Source organism: Chlamydotis macqueenii, chromosome 13 (genome assembly GCF_036417535.1).
Source record: "Chlamydotis macqueenii isolate bChlMac1 chromosome 13, bChlMac1.mat, whole genome shotgun sequence".
In the NCBI taxonomy this organism is placed as follows: domain Eukaryota; kingdom Metazoa; phylum Chordata; class Aves; order Otidiformes; family Otididae; genus Chlamydotis; species Chlamydotis macqueenii.
The window spans coordinates 22,110,729-22,138,646 of NC_141568.1; the positions used below are offsets into that span (position 1 = coordinate 22,110,729).

Sequence of the window (27,918 nt, forward strand, 5' to 3'; positions counted from 1 at the left end):
GTCACATGATAGTGCGCGGGGCTGGGGGGCGTTGCTGGTGGGGACGGTCTGCAGCGGCGGCGCGACCATGGTGAGGCGCGGCGGTGGGCTGGGGGGGGCTTTGCTGGGCCCCACGGGACGCGGCTGCCGGGGGGGTTGGGTGGCGGCCGCGGCCCGTTCCCGCGGGATAGGCCTGGGCCTGGGCCGAGGGCTCCTGCTCGCTACCGCTCGGGAGCGCCGTCAGCGGCTGCGCTCGGGGCCTGGCCTGGCCAGGTTTGGGGCTGGAGCCGGGCCTGGAAGCCGACGCCCGGCTGCGGGGGGAACTGGGCCCGCTGTGTCCGCGGTAACGCCTCGCGCTGTGGGGAGCGCTGCTTTGCTGGGTTCAGCCCGGTTTATAGAGGCGCAAGGGAAGTAGGTGTTTTATTAGGGAACCGCTGCTGCATTTGTGGTCAGAGTTTAAGTGTATTTTAGCGTCTTGCTCCTGTCATAAACCCGAGGTTATGTCATTCCTAGTGCTGTGCATGTGTGCTCTTGCTGCCCACATTGCAGTCTGCAGTTCAGCTAGCTGTTCCTGATTTCCCGGGACTGCCGTTGCGGACTTTCCCGGGGAACCTCCTTTCTCTTCCTGCAGAAGAAGTGGGTTTGCCGTTGGTGGACCCAGCTCAATAGAGCTGTTTTGGAATGAATATTAGTGTTTATTAGAGATGCGAACCTGAAACTTCAGCAGGGAGGTAGCTCTTAGTGAGAAATGCTTTTCAATTTTCAGTTAAAATAACGGGACAATCAAGTTTCCTAGTAAAACTGAAAAGTCCACCTGTTTACTGTGTCTTCAGTGGTACTTAATATTCAATAAAATTGTAAGCAGCACTTACTGTAACCATCAAGGCATGTTAATTAGCCTAAGTGTGGAGTATAAATGATACTAACAGTATCAAAACTAACTTAATGCTTTATAAAGCAAAGATTGCATAGTTCTTGGGCTTTTGGGACAGACTTTCTTTTTGAAGGTGTGTGTATATTGGTATCGGTTTAATACTGTATTCTCTAGCAGTGTGTGTGGCAGCAAAACCTGTAATGTTACTTGAAAGGTTAATGGAAAATACTTAATTGAGTAATGAAAAATGATAGAACTACATATGTAGCAGTCTCTGTCCCCCACATAAGTACTTTCTGGTAGTCATTAACTCAAGAATAACACAACTTTCCTCTGCTTGTCACTTCCATGAGAACTGGGCTGAGACTTGTCTGCTCTTATGTCCTCTTCTAAGAATAGCTGATATCAGATGATTCAGAAAAAACAAACTTATAGGTATTAAACATGAGATAATCCCCTCTGTCAAATTAGGCTCCACTGCCTTTTCATATGGCTGAGCTTAGTTTAAACCTTGAAGCTGAATGTTTAAGTACCTTTAACAATACTGATTTTTAAGAGAGCTCTGACTATTCTTGATCATCCCCTGAATAAAAAGTCCAGCTGCTTGATTCTTTCTAATGTCTTGTGGCTTCCTGTGGCAGTAAGTACCAGTTTAAACATGTGAAAAATGTTTTCTTCTCTCTGGTTCGTCTTTGAGCTCCTGTGCTGTGAGACAGAAGTTCTGGAGTCGCCTTCAGTCTTGCAGAGTAAAATGCTTATGCATTTTTTTTTTTTTTTCTAAATTTCAGGCAGCTCAATGATTTTTACAGCAATACATTGTGTGTACCCAGGCTTCGTCTGTAGGCTGGCAGTTGTCCTGATCTGCTTCTGAGGCTGACCTGTCTTCTGTCTTGGGCAGCATTCATTTTTAAATCATAGAATCAAAGAATGGTTTGGGTTGGAAGGGACCTTCAAAGCCCATCCAGTCCACCCCCCCTGCCAGAAGCAGTGACATCTCCAACCAGATCAGGTTGCTCAGAGCCCAGGCCAACCTGGCCTGGAATGTTTCCAGGGATAGGGCTTCCACCACCTCTCTGGGCAACCTGGGACAGTGCCCTACCACCCTCAGTGTAAAAAATTTCTTCCTTATATCAAATCTGAATCTGCCTCTCTCTATTTTAAAACCAGTACCCCTCTTCGTGTCACAACAGGCCCTACTGAAGAGTCCCCATCTTTCCTGCAGCCCCCTTGAGGTACCGGCAGGCCACTCTCAGGTCTCCTCAGAGCCTTCTCTTCTCCAGGCTGAACAGCCCCAGCTCTCTCAGTCTGGCCTCACAGGAGAGCTGCTCCAGCCCTCCGATCATCTTCGTGGCCTCCTCTGGACCCTCTCCAACTGGTCCATGTCCTTCCTATGTTGGGGGCTCCAGAACTGGACACAGTACTCCAGGTGGGGTCTCACCAGGGCAGAGTAGAGGGGTAGAATCCCCTCCCTCGACCTGCTGGCCACGCTCCTCTTGATGCAGCCCAGGATGCGGTTGGCCTTCTGGGCCAACCAATCTCAATGGTGGCTGTTGGTAGGTAGTCCTAATAAAATCCAACTAGGAGAAGGCAGAAAAACCTCTTTTCGGTAAATCTCATTCATTGGGGTACTAAACACAAGCATGTGAGCAAAGAGAAGGAAAAGTCACGTGTGGAATAGACTGTAAGCACATCAGTTATCTAAAGAAAAGTACTTAATCATTTGGAAATTAGATGAAAATGCACTTTAGAATGGAGCAGAAGCAAAACCTTCTATTTTGTATTATTTATACTCTGCATCCAGCTTAAGATCCATATATTGCCAAAGTAGAAGCTATTTGATAAGCTCCACAAGCTTGTGTTTAGTTCTGTTGTAATTCTTTCGAGTACTGCAATTTACCAGTTTTTTAGGTGGAATGAGTATCTTAACTAGTCAACACATTTACCCAAAGTAATAACCATCTCCAGAGTGCAGATGAGTCTCAAATATGAACCTCAGTATGAATCTTCTAAAGTCTTTTTGTGTAAATGAGTGTTGCCAAATAAGTAAATCATACACATGTGTAATATTCATTTTGTGTGTTCGAGAGTAGTTGCTACTATGAGCATAGGCATGGTCCAGAACAATATTCAGTGGTGCGACAATACACTTTTCTAATTGTTACCTGCAGGATAACTTGCATTGCCCACTCTGATCAGCTAGGCAGTAGACTTCTTCCAAGCTAGTTTGGAATTTTAACGAATTCTTGTTTTCCAAGGCAACTTAAATTTCATTAGCCTTTATTAAAAAAAAAAAAAATCCCCAAAACCTGAAGCAAACAAAGAAAAAAAACCACGCACCAAAGAACTCACACCAGCTCCCCTGCCGAGTTCAACTGCTGTGTGTTGTGACTTCCGTTACTTGCATGTGTAACTGTGATAATCCTTTCTTCAAAGCTAGAAAAACGCTGTGGTCTCTTGTACAGAAACTGATAGTGCAGCTGAAAGAGACAGTTCTCTGTCTGTTCTCCACTGCTCACTTGCTTCCTTGTGGTTTCAGAGGAAAAAAGGTTAGGGAACAAGTAAAGCAGAAAACTGTGTTCACATCAACTCTTTTTTTTTTTTTTTTTTCCAACATTTGCAGTGTATCTAATGGGGATAAGGCTTGAGCATTTCTACAGTCTAAATGGCTGCATAATTGCTTATCTTGCATTCATGCAGGAGTTTATACCTTATTGTATGTGCTGTTTTGTCAACAGGACATTCTGTACCTTGATTGTCGAGTACTGCTGTCTTTCTCTGGTGTCAAAGTATCTTCAAAAGCTTATGTTCAGGATCCTTGTTTGTAGATTGGCATAGGACTCCACAGTGCAGTTGTGTGTGTTTGTTTTTGTTTTGCTTTAAATAACACTTGAAATACCGTCTTCTGTTATTAGGTTCCTAATTTGAAGTAGAAGATAGAGAAAATAAACAGCTTTATTCCGCATTGTGTCTGACAGAAGAACTGGTTTCTGGTTTGGTGTGTGCCCTGCTAACTGTCATTAGTAGGCTTTTGCTGTACATTCTCTTTATTTCAGTTGCTTTTTGCTACAATTTCCTCAAACTTCAAGCATATGTATCAGGATATATATATATATATCTAGATGTGATCTTGTGTGTCACTTGATAATAACCAGCTTATGTGCAGAAATACTCTACAGTTCTGAAGCTGAAAGTAGCTTGCTTTCTGAAGTAGAAAGAAAAGGGTAAGCTGATAAATATTCAGACTTTGAAAATGGAGAAGTGAGAAAGAGTCAGAGCTTGTTCAGTGGGGCTGCTGCTAATATGTTTTCTCTTCATGTAGAAGTAAAGCTGCTACAAACAAGACCTCAGACTGCTTTGGTTGTATGCTTGTTACAATCAGTGGTAGGTTATCTCACTGCCTGTGCAACTGTAAAATGCTGAGATTGTCTTTTCTTTAGATGTGAAGTGCAGTACCCTTGTAGTAAAGACATCTTTGTTTAGACCAATCACCTTCTCAGACTTAAGTCAGAACAGACATTAGTGTAATTTTACTCTTAATCTTGAAAAGATAAGAAAAAAGTTAATATCTTGTGGTAACATGGAAATCCTTCTGTCAGTGAATTCAGTTGCATACTTATTACAGTCCTGATGTTGAATACAGCATGGGGCCTTGGTGCTCAAATTTAGAGTGGAAATGGAAATACTGTCAATGTCTCCTGTTGATGCAGACAGAATCTGCTGTAAAGCTGACTGTGGTTCATTATAAATGGGAAAGCTAGGTCTGACAGAGCAAGGCCCTGATATTCTGTTATTTTGGCAACTGTTATTTAAAAGACGGTGGTTAAGGGTACATAAGAAAGTATATACCTTCAGTGAGATATTTCTGATGAGGTTATTGTGAGAGTTGGGGTTGTTCAGCTTGGAAAAGAAAAGGCTCCGGGGAGACCTTATTGTGGCCTTTCAATATGTAAAGGGGGCTGATAAGGAAGACGGGGAGGGACTTTTCACAAGGGCAGGTAGTGATAGGACCAGGGGTAATGGCTCTTAACTGGAAGAGGGTAGGTTTAGATTAGACATAAGGAAGAAACTTTTACTGTGAGGGTGCTGAGGCACTGGCCCAGGTTGCCCAGAGAAGCTGTGGATGCCTCATCCCTGGAAGTGTTCAAGGCCAGGTTGGACACAGCTTTGAGAAACCTGGTCTAGTGGAAGATGTCCCTGCCCAGGGCAGGGGGATTGTAACAAGATGATCTTTAAGGTCCCTTCTGCTTTATGCTTTAACGAGTGGTCCCTTATGCTTTAACAAGTGGTTTTCACTTCAAAAGTAAGGGAGCTGATGCATGTGCACTCTGCCAAACGCTATTTGGGGCTGTAGGAAATATTGTGTTTCAATAAATGCTTTAACTTGGTTTTGCTGTCAAAGGCCTTCTTTCCACACCCCTGCCTGCAAGGTTTTATGTGGTAGTAGGGTGAGCTAGGTGAATGGTAAACTGTTAATCAGCTGGGCTAGTCTTCTAGCTTATTTGATGCTTTAAACAGCTCTCCTAGCACTACATGATCCCGTGAGCAACTGGGGATGGAAGAGCAGGCATGGTAACTCTGTAAGCTTAATGCCCATTAGAAGGGGGCTTAGGAAGTTGTGGTTAGTGTTAACCTTACTCTGCTCGTTCTAGCTATATTTCAACCACACCAGGTATCTTTATATTAGAGCATAATGGCATTCAGCTCAGTAGTGATGTATTGTCTCTGAAGCACTAATATGGGTTCAGAGGACTGTAGGGTGTGACAAACGTGCTGGTATAGACGTAATTCACCAAGTCTGTCACATGGTGTTTTGGTGTTAATTGTTGCACACTAGTCCCAGCACTGTTATTTTCTGTTCCTTGAAACTTTGATCTGTCATGGAATAAATAAAGCTTAGCAATTAGCAGCAAAGTTCTGTTGGCAGAACATACTTGCTTCACAGTTGGAGGCTTTTCTAGAGCTTGTAGCTATTGAATTGCCTGGGAAATAGGATCATCTAGCCATGGATACCACTTCTGCTTTTTGCTTGAGTTGTTTTTTGGAAAACGTGCTTTATGTGATTAATTATAAAGTAATCTATAAGAGGTGCAGTTTCTCTAATTACTCTAATTCCAGTACCTAAAGGGGGCTGATAGGAAAGATGGGGAGAAACTCTTCAGCAGGGCCTGTTGTGACAGGACAAGGGGTAATGGTTTTAAAACAGAGGGAGGTAGATTCAGATTGGACATAAGGAAGAATTCTTTTATGCTGAGGGTGGTAGAACAGTGGCCTAGGTTGCCCAGAGAGGCGGTGGAAGCCCCATCCCTGGAAACATTCCAGGCCAGGTTGGCCTGGGCTCTGAGCACCCTGATCTGGTTGGAGATGTCACTGCTTCTGGCAGGAGGGGTGGACTGGATGGGCTTTGAAGATCCCTTCCAACCCAAACCATCCTGTGATTCTATAATTGGAAGAGGTGTTTTTTTTTCACTTGACAAAATAGACTTGTTAATTAGTTATCGTGCATGGTTTGAATATTACTGAGGCACATGAAGTCATGTAAGTGTCGATTGTAAGAAGCCTTTATTTCGTATAACCTTGCTTGAAGCAGGATTGTCACTGATCAGATCAGCCTTGATTTTGTCTAGCTGTATGATTGAAAACCTTCAAGGGCAGAGATTCACTGCCTGTTTGGGCATGATCAAGGCAAGAACAGCATTGTGTAGGTCTGTCTGTTTTCTGTATGTGGAAAAGGATAGTGGGAAGATAGTGTCTGTGACTCTTACTATGGAAATTGCAATTGCAGAATGAGAGCCCAATTAAATATAGAGAAAACAGGAGTGTGCTAAGGCTGCAATGCCCTGTAACCATTAAGCTGCTGTTAAACGAAAACCTGTGTTATAATGAAGACCTCCATTTTGATCTGTCTTCAAAAGATACTTACAGGGACTCCAAGCATGGAGTGTGTGGAAGGAGTTGATACTGAAGATACTGTTTTTAAGAACATTAAGATGATGTAAGTGCTAGCTTGTTACTGACATGTAATTTCAAAGAGGAGACCAGGAACCTTCTGAACACAGTGGATGAAGAGAACAAGTATAAATAGTTGAGAAATTACTGAAGCTGCAGACTCAGAGAACCTGCTGTGCGAATCACTGTGTACATGGTATTTGTCAAGACTAGAGAAAATGTAATTGTGACACAACATCAGTGCTTTTATATCTGTCAATATTTCATAGAGGCCATCTGAAAACAAAGTGGAAAATTAGGAAAGGCTCTAATGAGATGTTAAAGACTGAACCTAAACAACAGGGGGATGGTGGTGTTCCCTTGTAAGGTGTTAGGAGGAAGGCTGGTTGGAGGTGGGGAGAGCATTAGGGGTTCTGGTCTAAATAAATTTGGACATCTTGGAGGATGACTTAAAGATGCTCATAAAAACTAATCAATCTAGTAGAGGGCAGGGAGCAGCTGCAGTAGGAGAAGGCCTATTACAGCTGGGTTGAGGGGAAATCTGAGGATCTAAGCAATGGATTTAATTAATATTACAAGAAGTTGAAAAGATGAAAGATGTTGAAAGTTTAAGTTGAAGGCCTGGAATGTGACTCTTTGAGGAAAGGTAAGAGGAAGAGGGTCACTGGGACAAGTAGGGGACATGAAGAGTTGTTGCTTCTCTTCAATTTTCTATTGACTTCTGCAAGTTCCTTCTACCTTCCAGAAATCACTAACTGTACTTTATCCTTTGCTTATCTGAAACTTGTCCTTAATAGAGTTGTGTGGCTCAGATAGCAGTTAACTGAGAACTTGTGAGTACAGGAACGCATCTGTACAGTTGTAATGTGTGTGGTCTGGGCATTGCTCTGAAGATCTGTAGAGAGAGGTGGTGGATGCCCCATCCCTGGAAACGTTCAAGGCCAGGTTGGATGAGGCTCTGAGCACCCTGATCTAGTCAGGGATGTGCTCCTTGCAGGGGGGTTGGACTGGATGGGCTGTGAAGGTCCCTTCCAGCCCAAACCATTCTATGGTTCTATGAATGCTTCCTCTCAGCGTAGTGATGTGTTTGTATTCTCTTGAAGCTTTCATTGCACTGGATTCTTAACCTCTAAATGTTAGAAGGGAAAAGTTGACCCTGTTCTAACCCTATGGCTTTGCACTCCAAGTAGCACTGGTGCTCGCAGGCTATCCTCCTCCCTTCCTTCAGATTTTTGCAGAGTACGTTTTGGGAACGTTTTCCCTCACGTATCACGCACTATTTGACGACTCTTGAGTGGTCACACTGCAGTGTCACTTGCACTCTGTTCTGAGCGATGGGAACTCAGTTTGGACCAAGTCATAGACAGCTTCACAGAAGTAGAGTTCTGTTGTTTTTTTTTTTTTTTTCCAGCCGACAACACAGCAGTCTCCTCAGGATGAACAGGAAAAACTCCTGGATGAAGCCATTCAGGCTGTGAAGGTGCAGTCTTTCCAGATGAAGAGATGCTTGGTAAGAATGTGACTTTAAAATGCAATGAAGCTTCTTATCTGCTAGGAGTAAAACAGTAAATCAGTACTAATCTCTAGTGCTTTGAGGAAAATTAACCCTTTCTACATCTTCCTGGGAGAGACTTTGCAAATAGATGAAGCAGCTACTCAAAGTGAGCCTTGAGTATTCTTTGAATGTGTCTTCCTGAGTTTGCTCCGGTATGTGACAAGATAAATTATAAAGATTCGCCTTTATAATTTATATGCTTGCATTTAAGTAAACGTAAACTGAGAATGAGCCTGCCATTTGACATCAGAAGGTTATTCAAATTAATTTTATATGGAACTATATGATGAGAAACTATTCTCGTTTATGTTCAATAGACTGTTTTTTCCTTGTAGTCTTTTTTTTTTTTTTGCATAAGCCACAGACCACAAGGCTAATAATGAATTACCTGTAGTGACTGTAGACTGTTTCATGAATTCTTTTGTGACCGGAAGACCACCATTGGATAGGGTGGTGCTGAGATATTTACCTTGAAACTGTAGCCAGTGCAGACAGATGATGTCATCATGTGTAGTTTTCTTCAGTTTGAGAAGCCTATTTTTATTTGGAGAAACTACTTAAAGTTGTGGTGAAAACTTAAATATCCCCATATATTTTTCACATGGTTAGCCAAGCTAACTTTGTCTGCAGCCAAATGACAGTAGCAAGAAAGGCAACACTTATTACAGTTTTATACTCTGTGGAATGCTTTTGAAATGTTTAAGTAGCTGCAGCTGAGCTCTTCACTGTCTGTGACTGAGTGACAGTATACTAAGTCATTCACACTAGCAGTTCCTTCCATTCTCCCCCCAAAATTAATGCTGCTTCTTATGATGAGTTGAACAAGTACGCGTAGGTGGTAGATTAGAAATTTGACCTGCATCCTGTGATGCCAGGTGATTATCTGCATAATAAATGTGAGTTACATGCAGCCTGATAAACTGTGGCTTTTAGTAAGGTGGTGTTCTTGGGTGAGAAGTAGGGGAAGAGGAATCTAATTCCAACAGGGGTCTGCTGGCAGTGCATATCCTCTGTCTGCTAGAGGTTTCTTCCATGAAACCTGAGCAGAAAAACAGATTGGGGTTTGGGGAATCCACTCTGTTTTTGCTTGGGTGGAGACTTCTGCATAAGCAAAATTTTCTTTTAGTTTTTTGTACCATTAGTGTTACAATTTATTACTGTAGCTCTGTCTTCAGATACATCACCTTACCACCTTCAGGTATAATGTTCCACTGAATTTGGATGGGCAATGTAGTACAAGCTAGATACTTTATTTAATTAGAATTATCACTTTCCTGATGTTTACTTAATCTGTGCATGCTTTTTTTTAAAAAACTAAAAATGTAGCTTTCTAAAGTATTGCAGTTGGCTAGTATTATTTCTTAGAGACTATTCTCTCTTTCTTCCTCTAAAGGACAAAAACAAGCTCATGGATGCTCTGAAACATGCTTCCAACATGCTTGGTGAACTGCGGACTTCAATGTTGTCTCCAAAGAGCTATTATGAGCTCTGTATCCTTTGAAGAGGAAATGAATACTTGAAACACTGAATTTGGAATGAAATGCTCATCTGCTCTTTTTGGTGCAATGGCATCTCGTCAGTCTCAGATATTTAGTGGCACTTTTCTCCTCAGTATTTAGTTATCTGGATATATTGTAGGAGAATATACACTTATTTGCTCACTGTGTAAGTTCATCTTTTCCCTTTGGTATAAAACAGGTCTTTAATGTCTTTTGTGTCTTCCTTTGGGAGGTTTCAGGAGTCTTGTTCCATTAAAAATATCAGCTCTGTAAAACAACTCTGCTTGCAGTATGCTACCCTAAAATCTGTAAAACCAACTTATTTTTTGCCCTTTGTTATTATATTAGCTTCTAACTGTAAGTCAGTGGATACTGTGGTATCTGAGGTAGGGGAACGTTTTCATGAAACTTGGGAATAGCATGACTATTTTCAACTACTACTTTTTTCATGTGTGGATTGTGTTCTTCTGTGACACACAGTGTGCCTTTGCTTTAGATACTCTGTTTTATCACATTCATTTGCTCACTGTTTTGATTTAGAGGGTTTTTTCTCTTTTCTAATATGCTAAAAATGACAGTTGAAGGGTTGGGGTTAATTTTGCATGTATATCCCAATAGTGATTATTGTTTCAGAAGTACTACCTACTTGAGCATTTGGTATAGCGTCTTTCCTCCTTGGCGTGAATGAGCAAATTACTGTGTAAATGTGTTGTAGACATTCTAACTTAAAATCCTTAACTAAGAGATAAAGACATGGCGATTTCTGATGAGCTGCACTACTTGGAAGTCTACCTGACAGATGAATTTGCCAAAGGAAGGAAAGTGGCAGACCTTTATGAGCTAGTACAGTATGCTGGAAATATTATTCCGAGACTGTAAGTGTATATATGTTAGTGTTTGTTTGGTGGGTGAACAGTGGTCAGACTCTGAGTTCAGGTAATGATTGATTCTGCATTCTTGCTTGATAGCAAGAATACAGTTTGCAATGGGGAACTGTATTTCTGCGTATCTTAAGAGTCAATTGCTATGAGACTTCTGAGATTTAGTCCAAGAGTGCAGCTGCAGAAGGTCAGTTCCTCCTGCCAATGTTTTGGTTTTGCACGTGACCAAGATGGAAGCACTTCGATCTTGGAATAAAGTTGGCTTTTGGGTAAAGAGCTGGTCAGTGGAAGATTAACCAAGAACCACACTCTAATAGGTGAGAGTGGCTACATGTTTATTAACTTTTTCTCTTATCTGTTAATGAACTTGTACCTGAGCATCTAGGTTTTAGATCCTCACGCACAGTAGATGCTTTATAACCATCTGTCTTTGGAGAGTAGGAAGTATGAGAAGGAAGCTGAAAATGTCTGTAACTTAATTCTTAAAAGCCTTGTGTTTCTGAATATGCTTTTTTGGCTATATGTTAATATGCTAGAGATTATACTGGAAGGCTTATCTTCAGATATGTGACTGTTGGGCTGGAGTAGATCTTCCAGATATTCAGACTTAGGACTCTGATTTTGCTTGGTACTGTGGTTTTTAATTCCTGACAGTATGCTCATGCCAGGAAGAGGCTTTGGAGACACCAGGCTGCATCCTCATACAGTTTCTGGAGTTTGGCTGATGACTACCACAATGGCTTTACCCCTCTGCATAATCATTTGAATTGTCTTCCTCCCTGCTTGATGTAGACGCTACTTCTGCCTGATAAACACTTCTGGTTCTGTGTGCATCCATGCATGAGGCAGAGAAGCGTGCAGAGAGGATTGAGGCCCCTAAACTAAACATATGAAGGTTCTGAGCACCGTATGTTTTCTCTCTTAAGCTGGAAGGGAGTCCAAGTGCATTAGAATCATAGAATCTTAAGATACCAGTCCTTTGCATCTTGCCTGTTCCTTCCGCCTTTTGCTTAGTGTAGAGATGCTGAAGGAATGAGTACAGGCTTGGAGCTTTCTGAAGAGCGTAACATCCTGCTAGACTACAGTGTGAAAGAGGCTTAACTGCTTCACCATAATAATTACTTATCTATGTGTGCCAGAGCTATTTCCCAGCTTCCCAGGTGCTGGAAGTATAGACAGGCTGAGAGCATTCAGAACTTCATGCGTGCTAAGCGCTTACACATTCAAGGTGTAAAGCACTGTAATGAGGGCCAGTGGCTATTCAGACTTGCTGTGCTCCGTAGCAGAGGAGAATATGGGTTGAAAGCTGACTGAAATTATGAGACCGTGATGATGCTATATTGCTATCCGTGCTTTGGTAATACTGCCAGGGTGGAAGAAAGGAACTGTTGCCTTTAAGTGTGATATTGTTACTTTACAATTTATTGTTTGATTCTGTGCCTTTCTGCAGGTATCTCCTGATAACAGTAGGTGTTGTCTATGTCAAGTCATTTCCACAGTCCAGGAAAGATATTTTGAAAGACCTGGTGGAGATGTGCCGTGGAGTACAGCATCCTCTTAGAGGCCTCTTTCTTAGAAACTATCTCCTGCAGTGTACGAGGAATATCTTGCCGGATGAAGGCGAGCAAGCAGAGTAAGAAAGATGGGCTATAACTTTAAAAAAAAAAACAAAAAAAAAAAACCCAAAAAAACCCCCAACCAAACAAACAAAAAACAAACCCAAGCCTGATTTTAACATAATGTATTTCAATTTTCTGTATGACTTTCTTCAGATTTGAGAGAAGTAGATATATTAGAACTCTATAGACTTGACAGGTGTTTTATCCATTAAGAATTCCACACCTAAGGTTTCTCACAAGTGAGGATATGAACCTTTCTTGTCATAGAATGGTTTGGGTTGGAAGGGACCTTCAAGACCATCCAGTTCCAACCCCGTGCCCTGGGCAGGGACATCTTCCACTAGACCAGGTTTCTCAAAGCTGTGTCCAACCTGGCCTTAAACACTTCCGGGGACGAGGCATCCACAGCTTCTCTGGGCAACCTGGGCCAGTGCCTCAGCACCCTCACAGTAAAATCTTCTTCCTTATGTCTAATCTAAACCTACCCTCTTCCAGTTAAGAGCCATTACCCCTGGTCCTATCACTACCTGCCCTTGTGAAAAGTCCCTCCTCAGTTTTCTTGTAGGCTTTATGAACCCAGATATCCTACCACACACTTCTCCGCCCTCCTACTTTCTTAAAAGTTGAATGTTCACCAGTGGATGGAAGGATGAATACCTCTGACAAGCTTTTCCTGTTCCTAACCTGTTCTCAATTGCAGTGAAGAAACCACTGGAGACATCAGTGATTCGATGGATTTTGTGTTGCTGAACTTTGCTGAGATGAACAAACTTTGGGTGCGAATGCAACACCAGGGCCATAGTCGGGACAGAGAGAAAAGGGAGCGAGAAAGGCAGGAACTGAGGATCCTAGTAGGAACAAACCTGGTTCGCCTCAGTCAGTTGGAAGGTGTTAATGTGGAGCGATATAAGCAGGTGGGATGTCTGTCCATCCTTTCTGACTTCTGTTACTTTTTCCAAATGTAACCAGTTTGGACTTTCAGATGAGCAGTTTGAAGTGTTACAGCTGTGCTAGAAGTTCAGTAATCCTGTCACCTGAGGAAAAGTTCTGAATGCTAATGAAACTATATAAAGTGTTGTGGGGCTAAGGACATGACTTGTGCATTTTTCCTATAAGCTAGACTGTAATGTTGACAAGAAATTTTAAAACTTTCCTTCCTGATTCCTATTTTACTTATAGAATGATGTGTTGGTTTAAGGGATGTGTACACATACAACGTTCTGTGATAGACTTTACAAGTTAAATGAAGCTATTCTTCCCAAAACATTCAAGAGAATTGTTACTGCATGGAATTATAGTCAAGCAAATGTATTATTTAAAAGTCTTTCCCTTGTAAGTTCTGCCATATAGCCACTGAGAACTATTTCGAGTGGTACTGCTGAGACCCTGAGTAGTGGTATCTGCCAGCAAAGCTAGTAGCACTGACTTACAACCTGCAGGCTTTGATTTAGTATAATGTACAAAAAGGACAGATATCTGAGACCAGTAGATTTTTTTTTTTTTCTTCCCCCTCTCTGAATGGTGGAACTGCTGAACACTGGGACATTTTATCAGAAAGCCTTTATGTAAAGAATAAGCTGAGAAATGTTAGAAATGCTGCTCTGCTTGGATTAAATGCATATATGTGAATACAAACTTAGACAGTAATTGTTAAGTCATGGCAAGACTTTTTTCCTATTCCAGATTGTTCTGCCTGGAATATTGGAGCAAGTTGTAAACTGTAGAGATGCTTTAGCTCAGGAGTACCTCATGGAGTGCATCATACAGGTGAGCAGCTTAAATTTAGTTCTAGTGATGGGAGACAGGGACACTTACTCCTATACTTTTAGTCAGGTTCAGGCTACTCTCAAGTCTTTCTCGTGAACTGGAAAACTTTGTCACTGGGACTGTTTACATATTGGGTTGTCCCATATTTTTTACCAGATGAGCAGTGTGGAGATGAATCCGTTTTGGGCTCCTTCTGTTGCAGAAGCTTGTAAGCATTTGAGTAGCAGTGCTTGCGGTATGAATTGTAATAGATAGCTGGGCCCTCAAGTTACCCACCTGTCTTGTATCTCTCGCTTCATGCATTTACTCAGTTGAGGTCAGCTTGGGGAACCCAAGCATTTGTAGGCCAGACCATATTTACTACATGGCTCTCTGCTTTAGAATTACTCTGTTGCATTTTACTGCTGTGTAACAATGGGCTAATTCAGTTTATAACGTGATGACTATTGATCTAAAACTTCAGGTTTTCCCAGATGAATTTCACCTCCAAACCCTGAACCCATTTCTCAGAGCCTGTGCTGAGCTGCACCAAAATGTGAATGTGAAAAATATAATTATTGCTTTAATTGACAGGTGAGTGACCAAGGGGGTGGAAATTGGCTCAAAATTAAGTTTGTGTTGTGCACAACAGCATTTGAAAGCTTTCAACTTTTGATATCACTTCACTGTTTCTGTGTTTTTCTATTATTAGCTGTTATTAAGGATGCGATGAATATTATTTCTATAGCTTCTACTCTCTGGACTCTGCTTTTACAGCTTTGAATGAAACCTGCTTTTAGGACTGATTAAAACTTGTAAACAGATTAAGCCAGGACACACTGGAGGGGAGAGATGCCATCCAGAGGGACCTTGACAGGCTGGAGAGGTGGGCCCGTGCAAACCCCATGAAGTTCAACCAGGCCAAGTGCAAGGTCCTGTATGTGGGTTGTGGCAATCCCAGGCACAAATACAGGCTGGGCGGAGAATGGATCAAGACCAGCCCTGAGGAGAGGGACTTGGGAGTGATGGTGGACGAGAAGCTCAACATGAGCAGGCAATGCGCCCTTGCGGCCCAGAAGGCCAACGGCTTCCTGGGCTGCATCAAGAGGAGCGTGGCCAGCAGGTCGAGGGAGGGGATTCTGCTCCTCTACTCTGCCCTGGTGAGACCCCACCTGCAGTACTGTGTCCAGTTCTGGAGCCCCCAACATCAGAAGGACAGGGACCAGTTGGAGAGGGTCCAGAGGAAGCCACGAAGATGATGAGAGGGCTGGAGCACCTCTCCTGTGAGGCCAGGCTGAGAGAGTTGGGGCTGTTCAGCCTGCAGAAGAGGAGGCTCCGGGGAGACGTTAGAGCGGCCTCCCAGTGCCCAAAGGGGCCTACAAGAAAGATGGGGAGAGGCTGTTCAGTAGGGCCTGGTGTGACAGGACGAGGGGTGATGGTTTCAAAATAGAGGGAGGTAGATTCAGATTTGATATTAGAAAGAAATTTTTTACGCTGAGGGTGGTGGAGCACTGTCCCAGGTTGCCCAGAGAGGTGGTGGATGCCCCATCCCTGGAAACGTTCAAGGCCAGGCTGGATGAGGCTCTGAGCACCCTGCTCTGGTTGGAGATGTCCCTGCTTCTTACAGGGGGGTTGGACTGGATGACGTTTGAAGGTCCCTTCCCACCCAAACCATTCTATGATTCTATGCTGGTCTTACCCTCTGAGCTGTTGCCAAGAAAAGCTGCCTTGTCCCTTTGAGAAGAGGCAGTGGTTGTTCCTGGCTTTAGAAAGTTTGCTTGTTACTACCCTAATGAAATACAAGAGTAGTTAAATGTCTAACTTTTTTTCTCATAGTTTCTTGGCATCTCAACCTTTTCTTACTTGCCTCTTTGTTTCAGACCCAAAGTTCATTCAAAATCAAAATTTAGAAACTTTGTAAGAAATAACTTAAAATTTTAATCAGGTGCCTCTTTTCTAAATAGTTTTGCAGGTCTTTCTCTAATTCGGAATAGAATAATCCCTTAAGAATTAGAAAGCAAAGATAGCAATGCTGAGCTTTTTAAGCTGCAGCTTTGGTAAGGTGCTGGCCTTCCTTTAGTGATTCTTCTTATCTTGTGTTTGATTTCTGCAGAAATGGTGGCTGGCATGACTTTCTCCTGTTGCAGATAGAGATAGCTCTACAATATCTTCTGGGTGCTTGCTGGATAGCAATATCTTGTTTTGTGTTTTTTTTTAAAAAAAAAAAAAGTATTCTTCTCCAATCCAAATTTAATTTGTATTTTGCTCTTTGCAAACAGTGTAAGTCCCAAACATGTTGGTCTGTCTTTGGAGACAAAGCATAGTAGCATAGTTAAGTCAGCATGTTTCTTCTTTTTTTTTTTTTTTTTTTTTTTTTTTTTTCCCTCTGGAAACTGTCTTGCAGAGAATACTACTGGATATTTAACTTCAGTAGTACCACTGGACTGATGCAGAATATTTGCACTTCCATCAGCCTATTGTATCCCTCTTTCTTTGGTGGAAAGAACAGAACACTTGCTGCTAGTAGAACATGAGTTATGAAATGTCCTTCCTACTCTTTCTTGATCTTTCCATCTCTGTCAGCACTCTTTTCTGGGACTGATGTTTACCGGGCTCAGTTGCTCTTAAGGCTCCGGACTTCCATTAATTTCCTTTTTGCTTGTCATAAAGCTTGCAAATGTACCTAAAGGACTTGCCTTTTCTGCCAGTATGTCTTTCTGGCCTGTATCTGAGGAGTGAAAAAGCTATGCTGACCAAGCTGCTTTCCTTTATGTATTGTCAGGTTAGCTTTATTTGCACATCGTGAAGATGGGCCTGGTATTCCAGCAGATATCAAACTGTTTGACATCTTTTCACAGCAGGTTGCTACTGTTATACAGGTATGCTGGGTATTCTTCCGTGCAGTTTTGGGGAATTTTTTTTTTTTTTCCTAAGTTACATGTTTTTTTAATCAACTCACTGTTGTCTTAAATTTCAGTCTCGCCAGGACATGCCCTCAGAGGATGTGGTATCTTTGCAAGTTTCTCTCATTAACTTGGCTATGAAATGCTACCCGGACCGTGTTGACTATGTTGATAAGGTGTTGGAGACAACTGTGGAAATATTCAATAAACTTAATCTGGAACAGTAAGTAAATGTCTCTTGCATTCTTTCTGGTCTGGCAATTAATATTCTAAAATCTTGACTTCTAAATTTCACCACATTTGGCAAGATAGCAAAGACAACATTCTTTGGCTGTGTAAGGTTACTGCCTGTGGGCCAAGCTGTAGAGGATCATGATAAACTCCTGAGTAACCAGAACTTTCTCACCTGTGCATAAATCCTACTGTGCAGCTGTTCAGCGACACAGTGTGTATGCCAAGCTGTCTGTAGTCATCATGTCTTCATCCCTTTCAGCACTCTAGAGTTCTCTTGCTTAATTTGCGGCCACAGTCTCTGCTTCTGCTATCAGCAACTTAAAATGTTCAGTTTCCACTGTACATCCTAAAGAGCAGGATATGACTTGTTTTAATACTTTATTTCCTCTCTCCCTAGCAACAAGTTGCTCTGATGTTGTGGTACACATCAGAAATGGTGTTGAGGCAGTCTTTAAATCTATCTACATGTGTGAGCTATTGATTAATTGTGTGTTTTGCATGTATTTTCTTTTAGTATTGCAACAAGCAGTGCTGTTTCAAAGGAGCTGACTAGACTTTTGAAAATCCCTGTTGATACTTACAACAATGTCCTGACAGTTCTGAAACTAAAACATTTTCACCCACTCTTTGAATACTTTGATTACGAGTCCAGGAAGAGCATGAGTTGTTACGTGCTTAGCAATGTATTGGATTATAACACAGAAATTGTGTCCCAAGAACAGGTATGACATAAGTTAACTTGAAATTATAGATATTTAAATGACTGTTTGAAGACTTGAAAACACATACTAAGGGACTTCATGCAGGGCATGCTTTGTTTCCTAGTCTTCATGCTCCTGCAAGTATTACCAACTAATAGACTTTCCTAGTGCTTTGTCAGCACTATGAATGGCTGCAAAGATGTTGCCAGTTGCTGTCAACTTACGCTTATAGGTTACTCCAGTTTAAACAGAGCTTATGTTGCCTTTAACAGGTAGATGCTATCATGAATTTGGTATCCACGCTGATCCAGGATCAACCGGATCAGCCTGCTGAAGATCCTGACCCTGAGGACTTTGCTGATGAGCAGAGTCTTGTGGGAAGATTTATTCATCTTTTGCGTTCAGATGACCCTGACCAACAGTATCTGGTATGGTGGCTGGTGCTTCTGAATGCTTGTGCTCTCTGCACTGTCAGTTCTTGCATTATTTGCTATAGAAGAATTTAGTGCAGCTGGGAGCTGGGACATCACTGCTCTGGCAGTAGAGAACATTATGTATTACACCTTTAATAGTAGTATGCAATGTTTATTTGGAGAAAAACAGATGAGGACTTAAATGCATTTATGGATTTTCATCCCACGAGGTGGCAGTTTGGATGTAGTTATATTAGTTTGTGGTAACTCTTAGTTAACATTCTGACAACCTCAGATAACAGTCTATCAAAAAAGCAGCAAGCAAAATTTGGAGCACTGTGCCATTTGCATTCTCTTGGTATCAAAATACACAACAGAGCTCAGAAAATACAGCCAGTATGTTTAGCCTCAGGGATTTTAATTAGTGTAAGTATATGGTCTTCATATAGCATGTAGTATAGTGCTGCTTAGTGGTTACAAATGTTTTTTTCTTTTCTGCTTGGTCTATCTTTATAGCAGATTTAGTATGGCCTTGAAACTTAGGCATTATGTTACTCGGAACAGTTTGAGTTGACCCATCAATGGGCTGACTCTGTTGTAAAGTTGCAGCAATATACTGTATAAGCAGTGAAAATAGACCAGCATAACCCAATAGAAGCTATGCATAACATTACTAGCATTCATTTAGCTTGGGTTTAAAACGTATAAAAATTTCTTGCTTGAAATGTAGAGCTTTGCTGCAACTTCTGTAACAGGGAGAAGCACAGCTTTAAGGCCTGTACAAGGATTGGAGACAGTTGTGATTCAGAACTTCATTGACTGCATTATTTGGGAATATTGCTGAAGTAGGGCAGGAAGGTCAACTAGGTCCTCATTCATTTCAAGAATTATATGGGTTGGTTACAACTAGCAAGTACCATATTCATATGGGAAAAGCCAAGAAAACTATGTGGGTTTTTTGCTACAGAACAAAGCTTCCCTCAAAGGGATACTGGCACTAAGGAGCTGATGTATTTTTACCCCAAAAGACTTTGTATAGCTAGAGATGTTGAAGCTGGCTTTAAAAAGCTTCTAAATGTCAGGCTGTCATCTTTCTCATCTAGCAATGCTTAGTTTTAATCAGGTTGACCACCTTTAGGTGCCATCATGGGACTTGTCAAATTACCTTTTGGAGAGAATTCTGTAAGCTACTTTACACCTTTCAGTAAAAATGCTTAATAGCTTCTTAAGGAACATCATAAATGCTTGTATCAAATTTTCATATATTGCAGGAGTAGTAGAAAAAAAATCCAAGACTACAGGATTTTCACAGCTCTTCCACAGTATCTCACTTGAAATTATGCATTCTGTATGGAAGAGATCCAAAATGCAAATTCAAATACCTTAGTGCATTGCAAGCTAAAGTAATTAATATTATGAGTGATGACAGATTTTGATTTATTCATGTGATTTACGTGAATTTAGATGCAATCTAAAAATGTATGTAGGGTTGATACTGAGCTTCACTTCTAGTGCTTGTTTCAAAGTGGTAATGGGACTGCTGTGACCAGAAAGCAAGATAATACCTGGCCATAGTAACTGGACATCTTTGTTCTGACACTTAAACAAAAAAAACAAACCAAAACAAAAAAAAAACCAAAAACAAAAACCCCAAAACAAAAAGCCACAACAAACAAAACCAAACAAAACCAAAAAACCACCCACTTTTAAACTCTGATCTCTAGTAGAAATTTTCTGAAATTTTGTTAAAGAAGTTTTAGTGTAAAATATGGTATGTGTGAGTTTTTTGTCCCAGTTGAGAGGGAGCCAGGTTATTACAAACAACAAATGTGATGTAATGTTTAGCTTGGAACAGATTGATTAATTTCTTTTCTGATACCTGGAATTCTTGCTACTCCCAAGAATTCTGGTTATGAGAATACATTATTAACTATATCAATAGATAGAAATAATTCCCAAATAAGGGGAAGGGGAGAAGCTAACAATACAAATAAAGGTCTTTAGTCCCTCTCCACAGGTTTAGAAGAAGGGCGATAGGCAGCCAAGTATCACATTTATGTTGCGTGTGCAGCTTGTGCTCACAATTGAGAAAGGCAAAAGGAGCTGTCTCTAATGAGCATAATGGAAAATTAAAACCAGGGAAAAATGGCAAAAGTTGCAGGTGGCTACCAGAATGTGGCACTATAGTCTTTCTCTGAGTATGAGAAGCCTTATTGAGTTAAGTGCTTACATTCATGAAACTTAGTTTGTTTCTTTTACTTTCTTACAGGTTACTGTAAAGAACAGTCCTTTTTGTAACTTCCTCGGAGTTGAGGACAGAACGTATCCAATGTCATTATTAAATGCAAGCTCAGGCAACTTCCATGTTGCTGTGCAATCCAAAAAATGTATCTGCAGTTAATATAGTGCAACAAGTGTCGCCTAACACTTTTCAAGCAGCTGTGGGAAAAGTTTGGGCAGATAACACATTTTAAGCTACAGAGACTACATGAATTTAATTTGAGTAAAGCAACTTGTATGTAGTCCCCTCCAAGTACTGTAATTTCTCTGATGCTAACACCATGTCTTTCTGATGCTCTTGTTCCTTAGAGTGCAGATTAAAGAGGTGCATTATTTGCACTGTAACTTAAAAGAACTCTTTAAGCTTACCTGTTTTTTGTTTTAGATCCTAAATACTGCCCGGAAACACTTTGGTGCAGGTGGGAACCAACGGATTCGTTTTACACTGCCACCACTGGTTTTTGCTGCATACCAGCTTGCTTTTCGCTACAAAGAGAACTCCAGAGTGGTAAGTTGATCTCTGGGTAACATTTGTATACTTGCTTCTTTTTGGCTTTCTTAAAAATGCATTGGCTTTCTTAAAAATGCATTTCTTAAAAATGCATTTTATGTGGCTATAGTATGGTAAGACTTGATACAGAATGCTAGTGGTTTTTTCTTTTCTCAAGGGAGATTTTTACTTGAGGTGTGAATACTTTCTAATTTAAGGAGGATTTTTATCAATTCATATTAAATTACCTCAGCACTTGAAGAATGGTGAAGCAGAAATTGGCTAGTTGCATTTATTCATGAAGGTGACTATGTGTTTTTTACATGGAGACCAGAGAACTAGGACACTGCAAGTAATGGCAAGAGATTTGATTTAAATCTGGATATTGAAATTTATCAACTTCTAAATCTGTAGCTATACTATTTACATATTTATATATAAAATATAAATATATATAAATAGAAAATATTTTATATATAAAATATAATATTTATATTATATATAAATATATTTATACTATGTAGCAAGTGCTTCTTTGTAGGTTAAATTATACAGTAGTTGCAAAAGTGCACACTAAAACAATCACTGATCCATTTTGGCCCTTTAATGCTTTCTGATTGAGATAGTTAGCTTCAATATGCATTTTCCTTTATTGTGGGGAAATAAGCTAAAATGCTGTTTGTTCTAACACTCCTCAAACAAATGTTTTAAAATTCTCTTCCACTTCTGATTGCTCCAGACTGAATAGAGTTTTTCTCCACTTAGCCAATTAGGCTTTTGCTCTGTTATGTTCTAAGCATAGCTGTGGTAACTGCAATTTAGTGTAGAATTCTCAGGAAGGTTTTTTTATGAGCTGGTAAGAAAAATGGGTGTGAACTTTTTGTAAATGGAAGAAATACTTTGAGAAGACCCACTTAAGTCAACACAGTACTGCTAGGGCACTCGCTACTATTCAGTAAATCAGTAGCTGCAGTAGCACACAGAAGATAACAGGCTGGAGCGCTTAACAGATCTTACTACAATTTAGATTCTCTTTTCCTTATAGCAATTAGTCTTGTTCAAACTTTGACTTGTTTGACTTCTCTAGGATGATAAATGGGAAAAGAAGTGCCAGAAGATCTTTTCGTTTGCTCATCAGACCATCAGTGCTCTGATCAAAGCAGAACTGGCAGAGCTGCCTCTCCGTCTCTTCCTACAAGGTGCACTGGCTGCAGGAGAGATTGGCTTTGAGAATCATGAAACTGTGGCCTATGAATTCATGTCCCAGGTGAGTGTCCAACTGTTACAGTCACTGTCCTGTGCTACCTTAAATTTGGCTTGAGTAGGTTTCCTGAACACTGAACCATCCAATGTGATTAAAACATCTGAAATGATTGACAGCTAATGCTAGTAGAAATTCCTCATCTTCATTCTTGCTTCCCAGGGTGCTGTGGAATAGCTCCATTGCTACTCATTTGAATACTCGGTCTGACAACATGTGGTATGCTGCCACCTACTCAGATAGTTGATTCACTGGAGGACTGTAGCTTTCTCAACATAAAATGCTCCTTCACTGCTTCTGAGATTGTCTCCCGGCTCCTGTTATCTAACTGGTAGTGCCCTGGCCACAAGCACTCTTTGGAAGTTCTCTAAAATTTGCAGTGTTCACAACTGCCATGCTGGGCTCTGCTCATTAGAATCCTTGTATTGAAACCTATTATAAACTACTCTGAAAATCCACTTTAACCTGTAACTTGGTCTTAAGCCTTATTTGTTCCGAAAACCTGCCCATCAGATGAAGAACCAACATCTCTAATGTTATCTGTGTTGCAAGCTTTGTTCTAATCTTTCCTCACTGTCTTGTGTCACTTCCCTTTGTAGCACAATTCTAAAGATGAGAGCAGCATGACAATTATGTACCTTCTGTTAGAGATATCATTCAAGAATTCTAGTCTTGTGTTCTCTCAAGGCTCTTCATCCATGTAGCAGCAGTGCAAATGCTTTTCTTCCCTTTTCTGTGGTCGCTGACCTGCCACTCAACTTCTGCTGTACTGTTTTGTGTGTTTCAAGGAACCAAATCCTCTTCAGGGACTATGTCTGCTACTGAAGTTCTGTATTTGAACAGATGCTTCAAATGAAGAAAAACTCAATCTTCAGATTATATGTACGATCACATTTGTTTACTATGACCACTTAAGTCTTGCAATAAATATTTCTTAATTATTTCCTGTCTGTGGATTTAAATTGATTTTGACACTTAATGAAAGATCTTCTTTTTTTTCCTGCCCGAAGCTTTTAACAAATGTAAAACCAGGCCCTTTCCTGCCATGTCATTAGCAGGTGTGATTTGTGGTCTTTCTGATGTGTTCTAAAGCAGTGATTGAGTCTTGCTTTCTCCCTTGCCTAGGCCTTCTCTCTATATGAAGATGAAATCAGTGATTCAAAAGCACAGCTGGCTGCAATCACCTTGATAATTGGGACCTTTGAGAGGATGAAGTGCTTCAGTGAGGAGAACCATGAGCCTTTGAGGACTCAGTGTGCACTGGCAGCCTCTAAGCTCCTTAAGAAGCCAGACCAATGCCGGGCTGTGAGCACTTGTGCCCATCTGTTTTGGTCTGGCCGAAATACTGACAAGAATGGAGAGGAGGTAAGAATAAAGCAGCAGCAGTGTCACACTGAGATAGGTCTCAGTAACACAGTTCCGCCTTTCTTCTGAAGACACTTACTTCTAAAGGAAGATCTATCACTTACTGATGTAGATTTGGTTGGAATGTGTTCTGATATATGAAACTTCTAAATCTCACTGCAGTGTAAGCTGCATAAATACAAAAATGGAGAAAACTCAAATTTAAGGGTAGTAGTACCATGGAAGCTTTTGAGTATTGTCCTGGTTTGATTTAGTGAGGGGGAGCTACTGTGGCAGCTCCTGCAAGAAGCTGCTGGAAGTTTCCCCTTTGTCCAATGGACTCGGCTGGGCCTGGGGTGGACCTGCTGCTGGCCAGGGCTGAGCCAGTTGGTGACAGAATGTTCCCTGATAACTCCTCTGCGGTAATTTATTTAAGATGGGGGAAAAAAAAAAAAAAAATTAGAGAGAAGATGTGAAAATGCTGAGCGAGAGCAGAGAGGGGGAGGCGTGAGCCTTGCAGCCCTCACCCTCTGGCCTCCCACTGGGCGGCAACTGGGCCTGAGTTGGCCCGGCCCAGCTTCAAGGACTGGAGAGGAGAGGAGATGTGAATGAGATGTGAAGAGACCCTGAGAGGCGTCTCCCTGCCAGTTGTGAAGGATTTCTGGTGAGAGGAACGGCTGCAGACACCAAGGGCAGTGCAGAAGGAGGGGGAGCAGTAATGCAGCTCCTGGGCAGAATTCCCCTGTAGCCCGTGGTGATGGCCATGGTGAGGCCGGCTGTGCCCCTGCAGCCCGGGGAGGCCCATGGAGGAGCAGAGATCCCCCTGCAGCCCGGGGAGGCCACGGAGGAGCAGAGATCCCCCTGCCTGGAAGAGACTGTGGCCCGTGGAGGCCCCACTGGGGCAGCCGTTCTGGAGGGACTGCACCCCGTGGAAGAGATGACCCATGCCGGAGCAGCGTCACGAAGAACTGCAGCCCGTGGAAGGGACCCCACGAAGGAGCAGGGGAGGAATGTGAGGAGTTCTTCCCCCAACCATGAAGCAGCAGCGTAAAGCGACGTGTGATGGACTGACCGTGACCCCCATTCCCTCTTCCCCCCTGTGCCGCTCGGGGGGGAAGGTGGTAGAGATAATGTTAAGCCCAGGCAGAGGGAGGGGCGGGGGAGGTTATCTTGTTCTCTTTCTCATTATCCTACTTTGGTTTTAATAATAAATGGTTTTCCCCACATCGAGTCTGTTTTGGCCGTAATGGTAACTTCAAGGATTTCTCCCTGTCCTTATCTCAAACCTCGAGCTGTTTTTCTTGTATCATCTCTTTCCCATTCCCTCGGAGGGTGGGGGGAGTGAGAGACAGACTGTGTAGCTTGGTCCTGAGTGGGGCTGAACTACAAGTGTCAACTAGTTTAAGAACGGCTTTCAAAGCACAGTCTGTATTTTGCATGTTTTTATTATAGTAGTTCTGTTTGCACATGCACTACTAAACTTCCAAACTAAAGGTACAAGTTGTTGAAGTTAAAGGTTAAAAAAAAAAAAAAAGATGTGGTCTTTAGGGCTTGTCACATAAGCTGTTGTAATTATAAAGAGCAGTGTTTGATATCTCTTTCTCAAAGTATGCTTTGCTGTACATATTACAAAACTGACTTGATTGATGTCATAACTGAATGCTTTCAACAACTGCTCATGTTACTGCCTGATTTAACAAAATTTAAAATTGGGCACAGTCAGGAAAGGTAAGTTTTCAATGACAGCTTGTTCTGCACAGTTTGTGTAGTTTTGTGTTTCTGTGGTAGACCAGCAGGAAATGTGTGAAGGAAAGATTCTGGAACTCTCTAAGGTTCTTTTATTTGTTGTAACTTTTGGTTTTTTCCTTCTAGCTTCATGGAGGAAAAAGAGTGATGGAGTGCCTAAAGAAGGCTCTGAAGATAGCAAATCAGTGCATGGACCCTTCTCTGCAAGTGCAACTTTTCATAGAAATTCTGAATAGATATATCTATTTTTATGAAAAGGAAAATGAGGCGGTGAGTGGAAATGCATTCTTTCTGTTGCTTCTTTTATAAAGAGCATTTATTTAAGCTCTTCATTCATGCTTATACCCTAAATCATGCCTCTTCAACTTGCTTTGTAGTCTTTCCCGAGAGACTCAAGTTCTGGTAATAACAACAGAGTAGTCAATTCTTGATAACTTTAAGGATAACTCCCTGTCCTTATCTCAAACCGCAAGCCTTTTTCTTATATTATCTCTCCCCCGTTCTCTCAGAGGGTGGGGGGAGTGAGAGACAGACTGCGTAGTCTGGTCCTGATCGGGGCTGAACTACGACAGTACATAAGGAAAAGAAAATTCTTACAGCTCTTCAAGGTCACTGCTGAGTGTGTCACAAATCGTTGTTGTAAGTTTTAATTTTAAGAAATAGATATGATATCTCATGTACCAGTTTAAATCCTGCACCTGAAATCTGAGATAGTTACCTCATACATTTTCTTTTAGCAGATAACTAGTAAACTTACCCAGTTTGAAAAAGCTGCTTGGTCAAGTAGAGATCAACATCCCATCTGATGTCATCATCTCATCACGAGCAGACATTAATGAAAACCCTGTAGTTCTCAGACAACGTCTAAAGAGATTTTGGGGATTTGCTGACTTTCCAGCAACTGAAGTGGCTTTCTGCTACAGTAGTGTTCTAGTATAGGAGATGCTGTATCTGGTGGAGATGAAAATAAACTTTGAAATTCAAAGCACTTGGCACGTGTAGAAATAGTCCCTGGATACAGTGGTGTTCTGTGTAGCACTGGGCTTAGCACCATAGGCAGCCGTACTTTCCTAGGTAATTACTTGGTCACTCAGAATAACTTTAAATCTGATATTACCATCCTGACTGACTTCTACAAGAACAACTTATGTTAGAGTGCGTAGACAACCTGATCATGTGCTTTATTTGATTAAAGCTTTTTAGAATAAACTGGAGAAAAATGCTGTGGTAAAAGTTACAAAGCTGTCGGGTTAATGATTTTAAAAGTTCTTGACATTTGCTGGGATGAGGATAACTTCCACAAAAATCTGAAATCAGGATGGTCCTATGAGGAGCAAGAAAATGCAGTCTCCAACAGTATGTCTGCCTACAGTCTTATCAATATTTCTAAGAACTGTCCAAATACCAATAGTTTAGAGACAACTCTGTTAAAACTAATGTCTATACACTTACATACTGGTCTTGTTGATGACTTCTGTTTATGTTCTCCTGTAGGTGACAATTCAAGTTTTGAATCAGCTTATACAGAAGATAAGAGAAGATCTCCCAAACCTTGAGTCTACTGAAGAAACAGAACAAATTAACAAACACTTTCACAACACACTGGAGCACTTGCGTCTGCGGAGGGAATCACCAGAATCTGAGGGGCCAATTTATGAAGGTCTTGTTCTTTAGGAAGATACACATGTACTTATCTCTTTTCATTTACATACCGTATGGGTTTTTTTAGATAGCTTCATAGGTTGTGCCTTTCAGAAATGTCAAGTTAAGTTAACATTGATGTGTTCAGTCTGGCACTTCAAACACTTGTGTTGAGTACTCTAACAAATTTGAAAGGTTGGACCAGCAACTACAGGTTTCATCAGTTAGCATGGCTGAAACCGTACTTGAAATCCATATGACATGGTAGAGCTCTTCCGGTTCTGATTTCTCTTCTATCTGTTCACTGTTGCTTCTGTAGCACTAGATTTTTAAACAGGCAGTGGCTGTTATCTGAAGCTGTGTCTGATCTTTACAGGGCATCAGATTTTTGGGATTATTGTCAGATTCTGCTTGTGCTTTTCTTTTAATGCAAGTTAAGACTAAGTGTAGTATTTTTCCCTAAAAACTAGAATATATTAATGCATGTTTGGAGAGTTTTAAAGTACCATGTTCAAAACCAGAAGTTATATTTTGCATATTAAGGCTCTGACATTCAGTGAGGGCCAGTACTGTGCACAGGGCCTATTTATCAAGATAATTTTGTTCCAAATAGTATAAAAACACAGAAATTGCAATCTATATAGATATGTATAACCTTCATTACTGTAAATTTAGGGGAAAATGCATTACACAAGTTTATTCAGTATCATGATTTTGCACCAGTGAAACAATAAAGTTGCTATTAACACCTGTTGCTTCATGTCTCTTCAGAGCCCACTGTTGAACCCAATGATAATACTGCACCT

General features: G+C 41.3%; 1 protein-coding gene and 1 long non-coding RNA gene across 2 annotated transcripts in view; both read left to right on the forward strand.

The window, feature by feature from the left end:
* LOC147599160 (uncharacterized) overlaps positions 1-27,918 on the forward strand; it is a 48,354-nt gene that overhangs the window by 4,188 nt on the left and 16,248 nt on the right. The window lies entirely within an intron of this gene.
* VPS35 (VPS35 retromer complex component) lies at positions 28-27,860 on the forward strand. Its single transcript, XM_086757816.1, has 17 exons — positions 28-70; positions 8,211-8,309; positions 9,748-9,844; positions 10,605-10,728; positions 12,185-12,367; positions 13,054-13,267; positions 14,037-14,120; positions 14,584-14,693; positions 16,882-16,978; positions 17,077-17,225; positions 17,751-17,958; positions 18,210-18,365; positions 21,016-21,138; positions 22,208-22,387; positions 23,507-23,746; positions 25,598-25,741; positions 26,966-27,860. The coding sequence occupies exons 1-17, from the start codon at positions 68-70 to the stop codon at positions 27,143-27,145; spliced, it is 2,391 nt and encodes a 796-aa protein (XP_086613942.1). The 5' UTR covers positions 28-67; the 3' UTR covers positions 27,146-27,860.

Excerpts from the sequence above, each read along its gene's own strand:
- VPS35 (XM_086757816.1), top strand. Across the intron at positions 8,310-9,747 it reads TCCAGATGAAGAGATGCTTG|GACAAAAACAAGCTCATGGA; the intron begins GTAAGAATGTGA and ends CTTCCTCTAAAG. Across the intron at positions 18,366-21,015 it reads ACCCTGACCAACAGTATCTG|ATCCTAAATACTGCCCGGAA; the intron begins GTATGGTGGCTG and ends TTTTTGTTTTAG.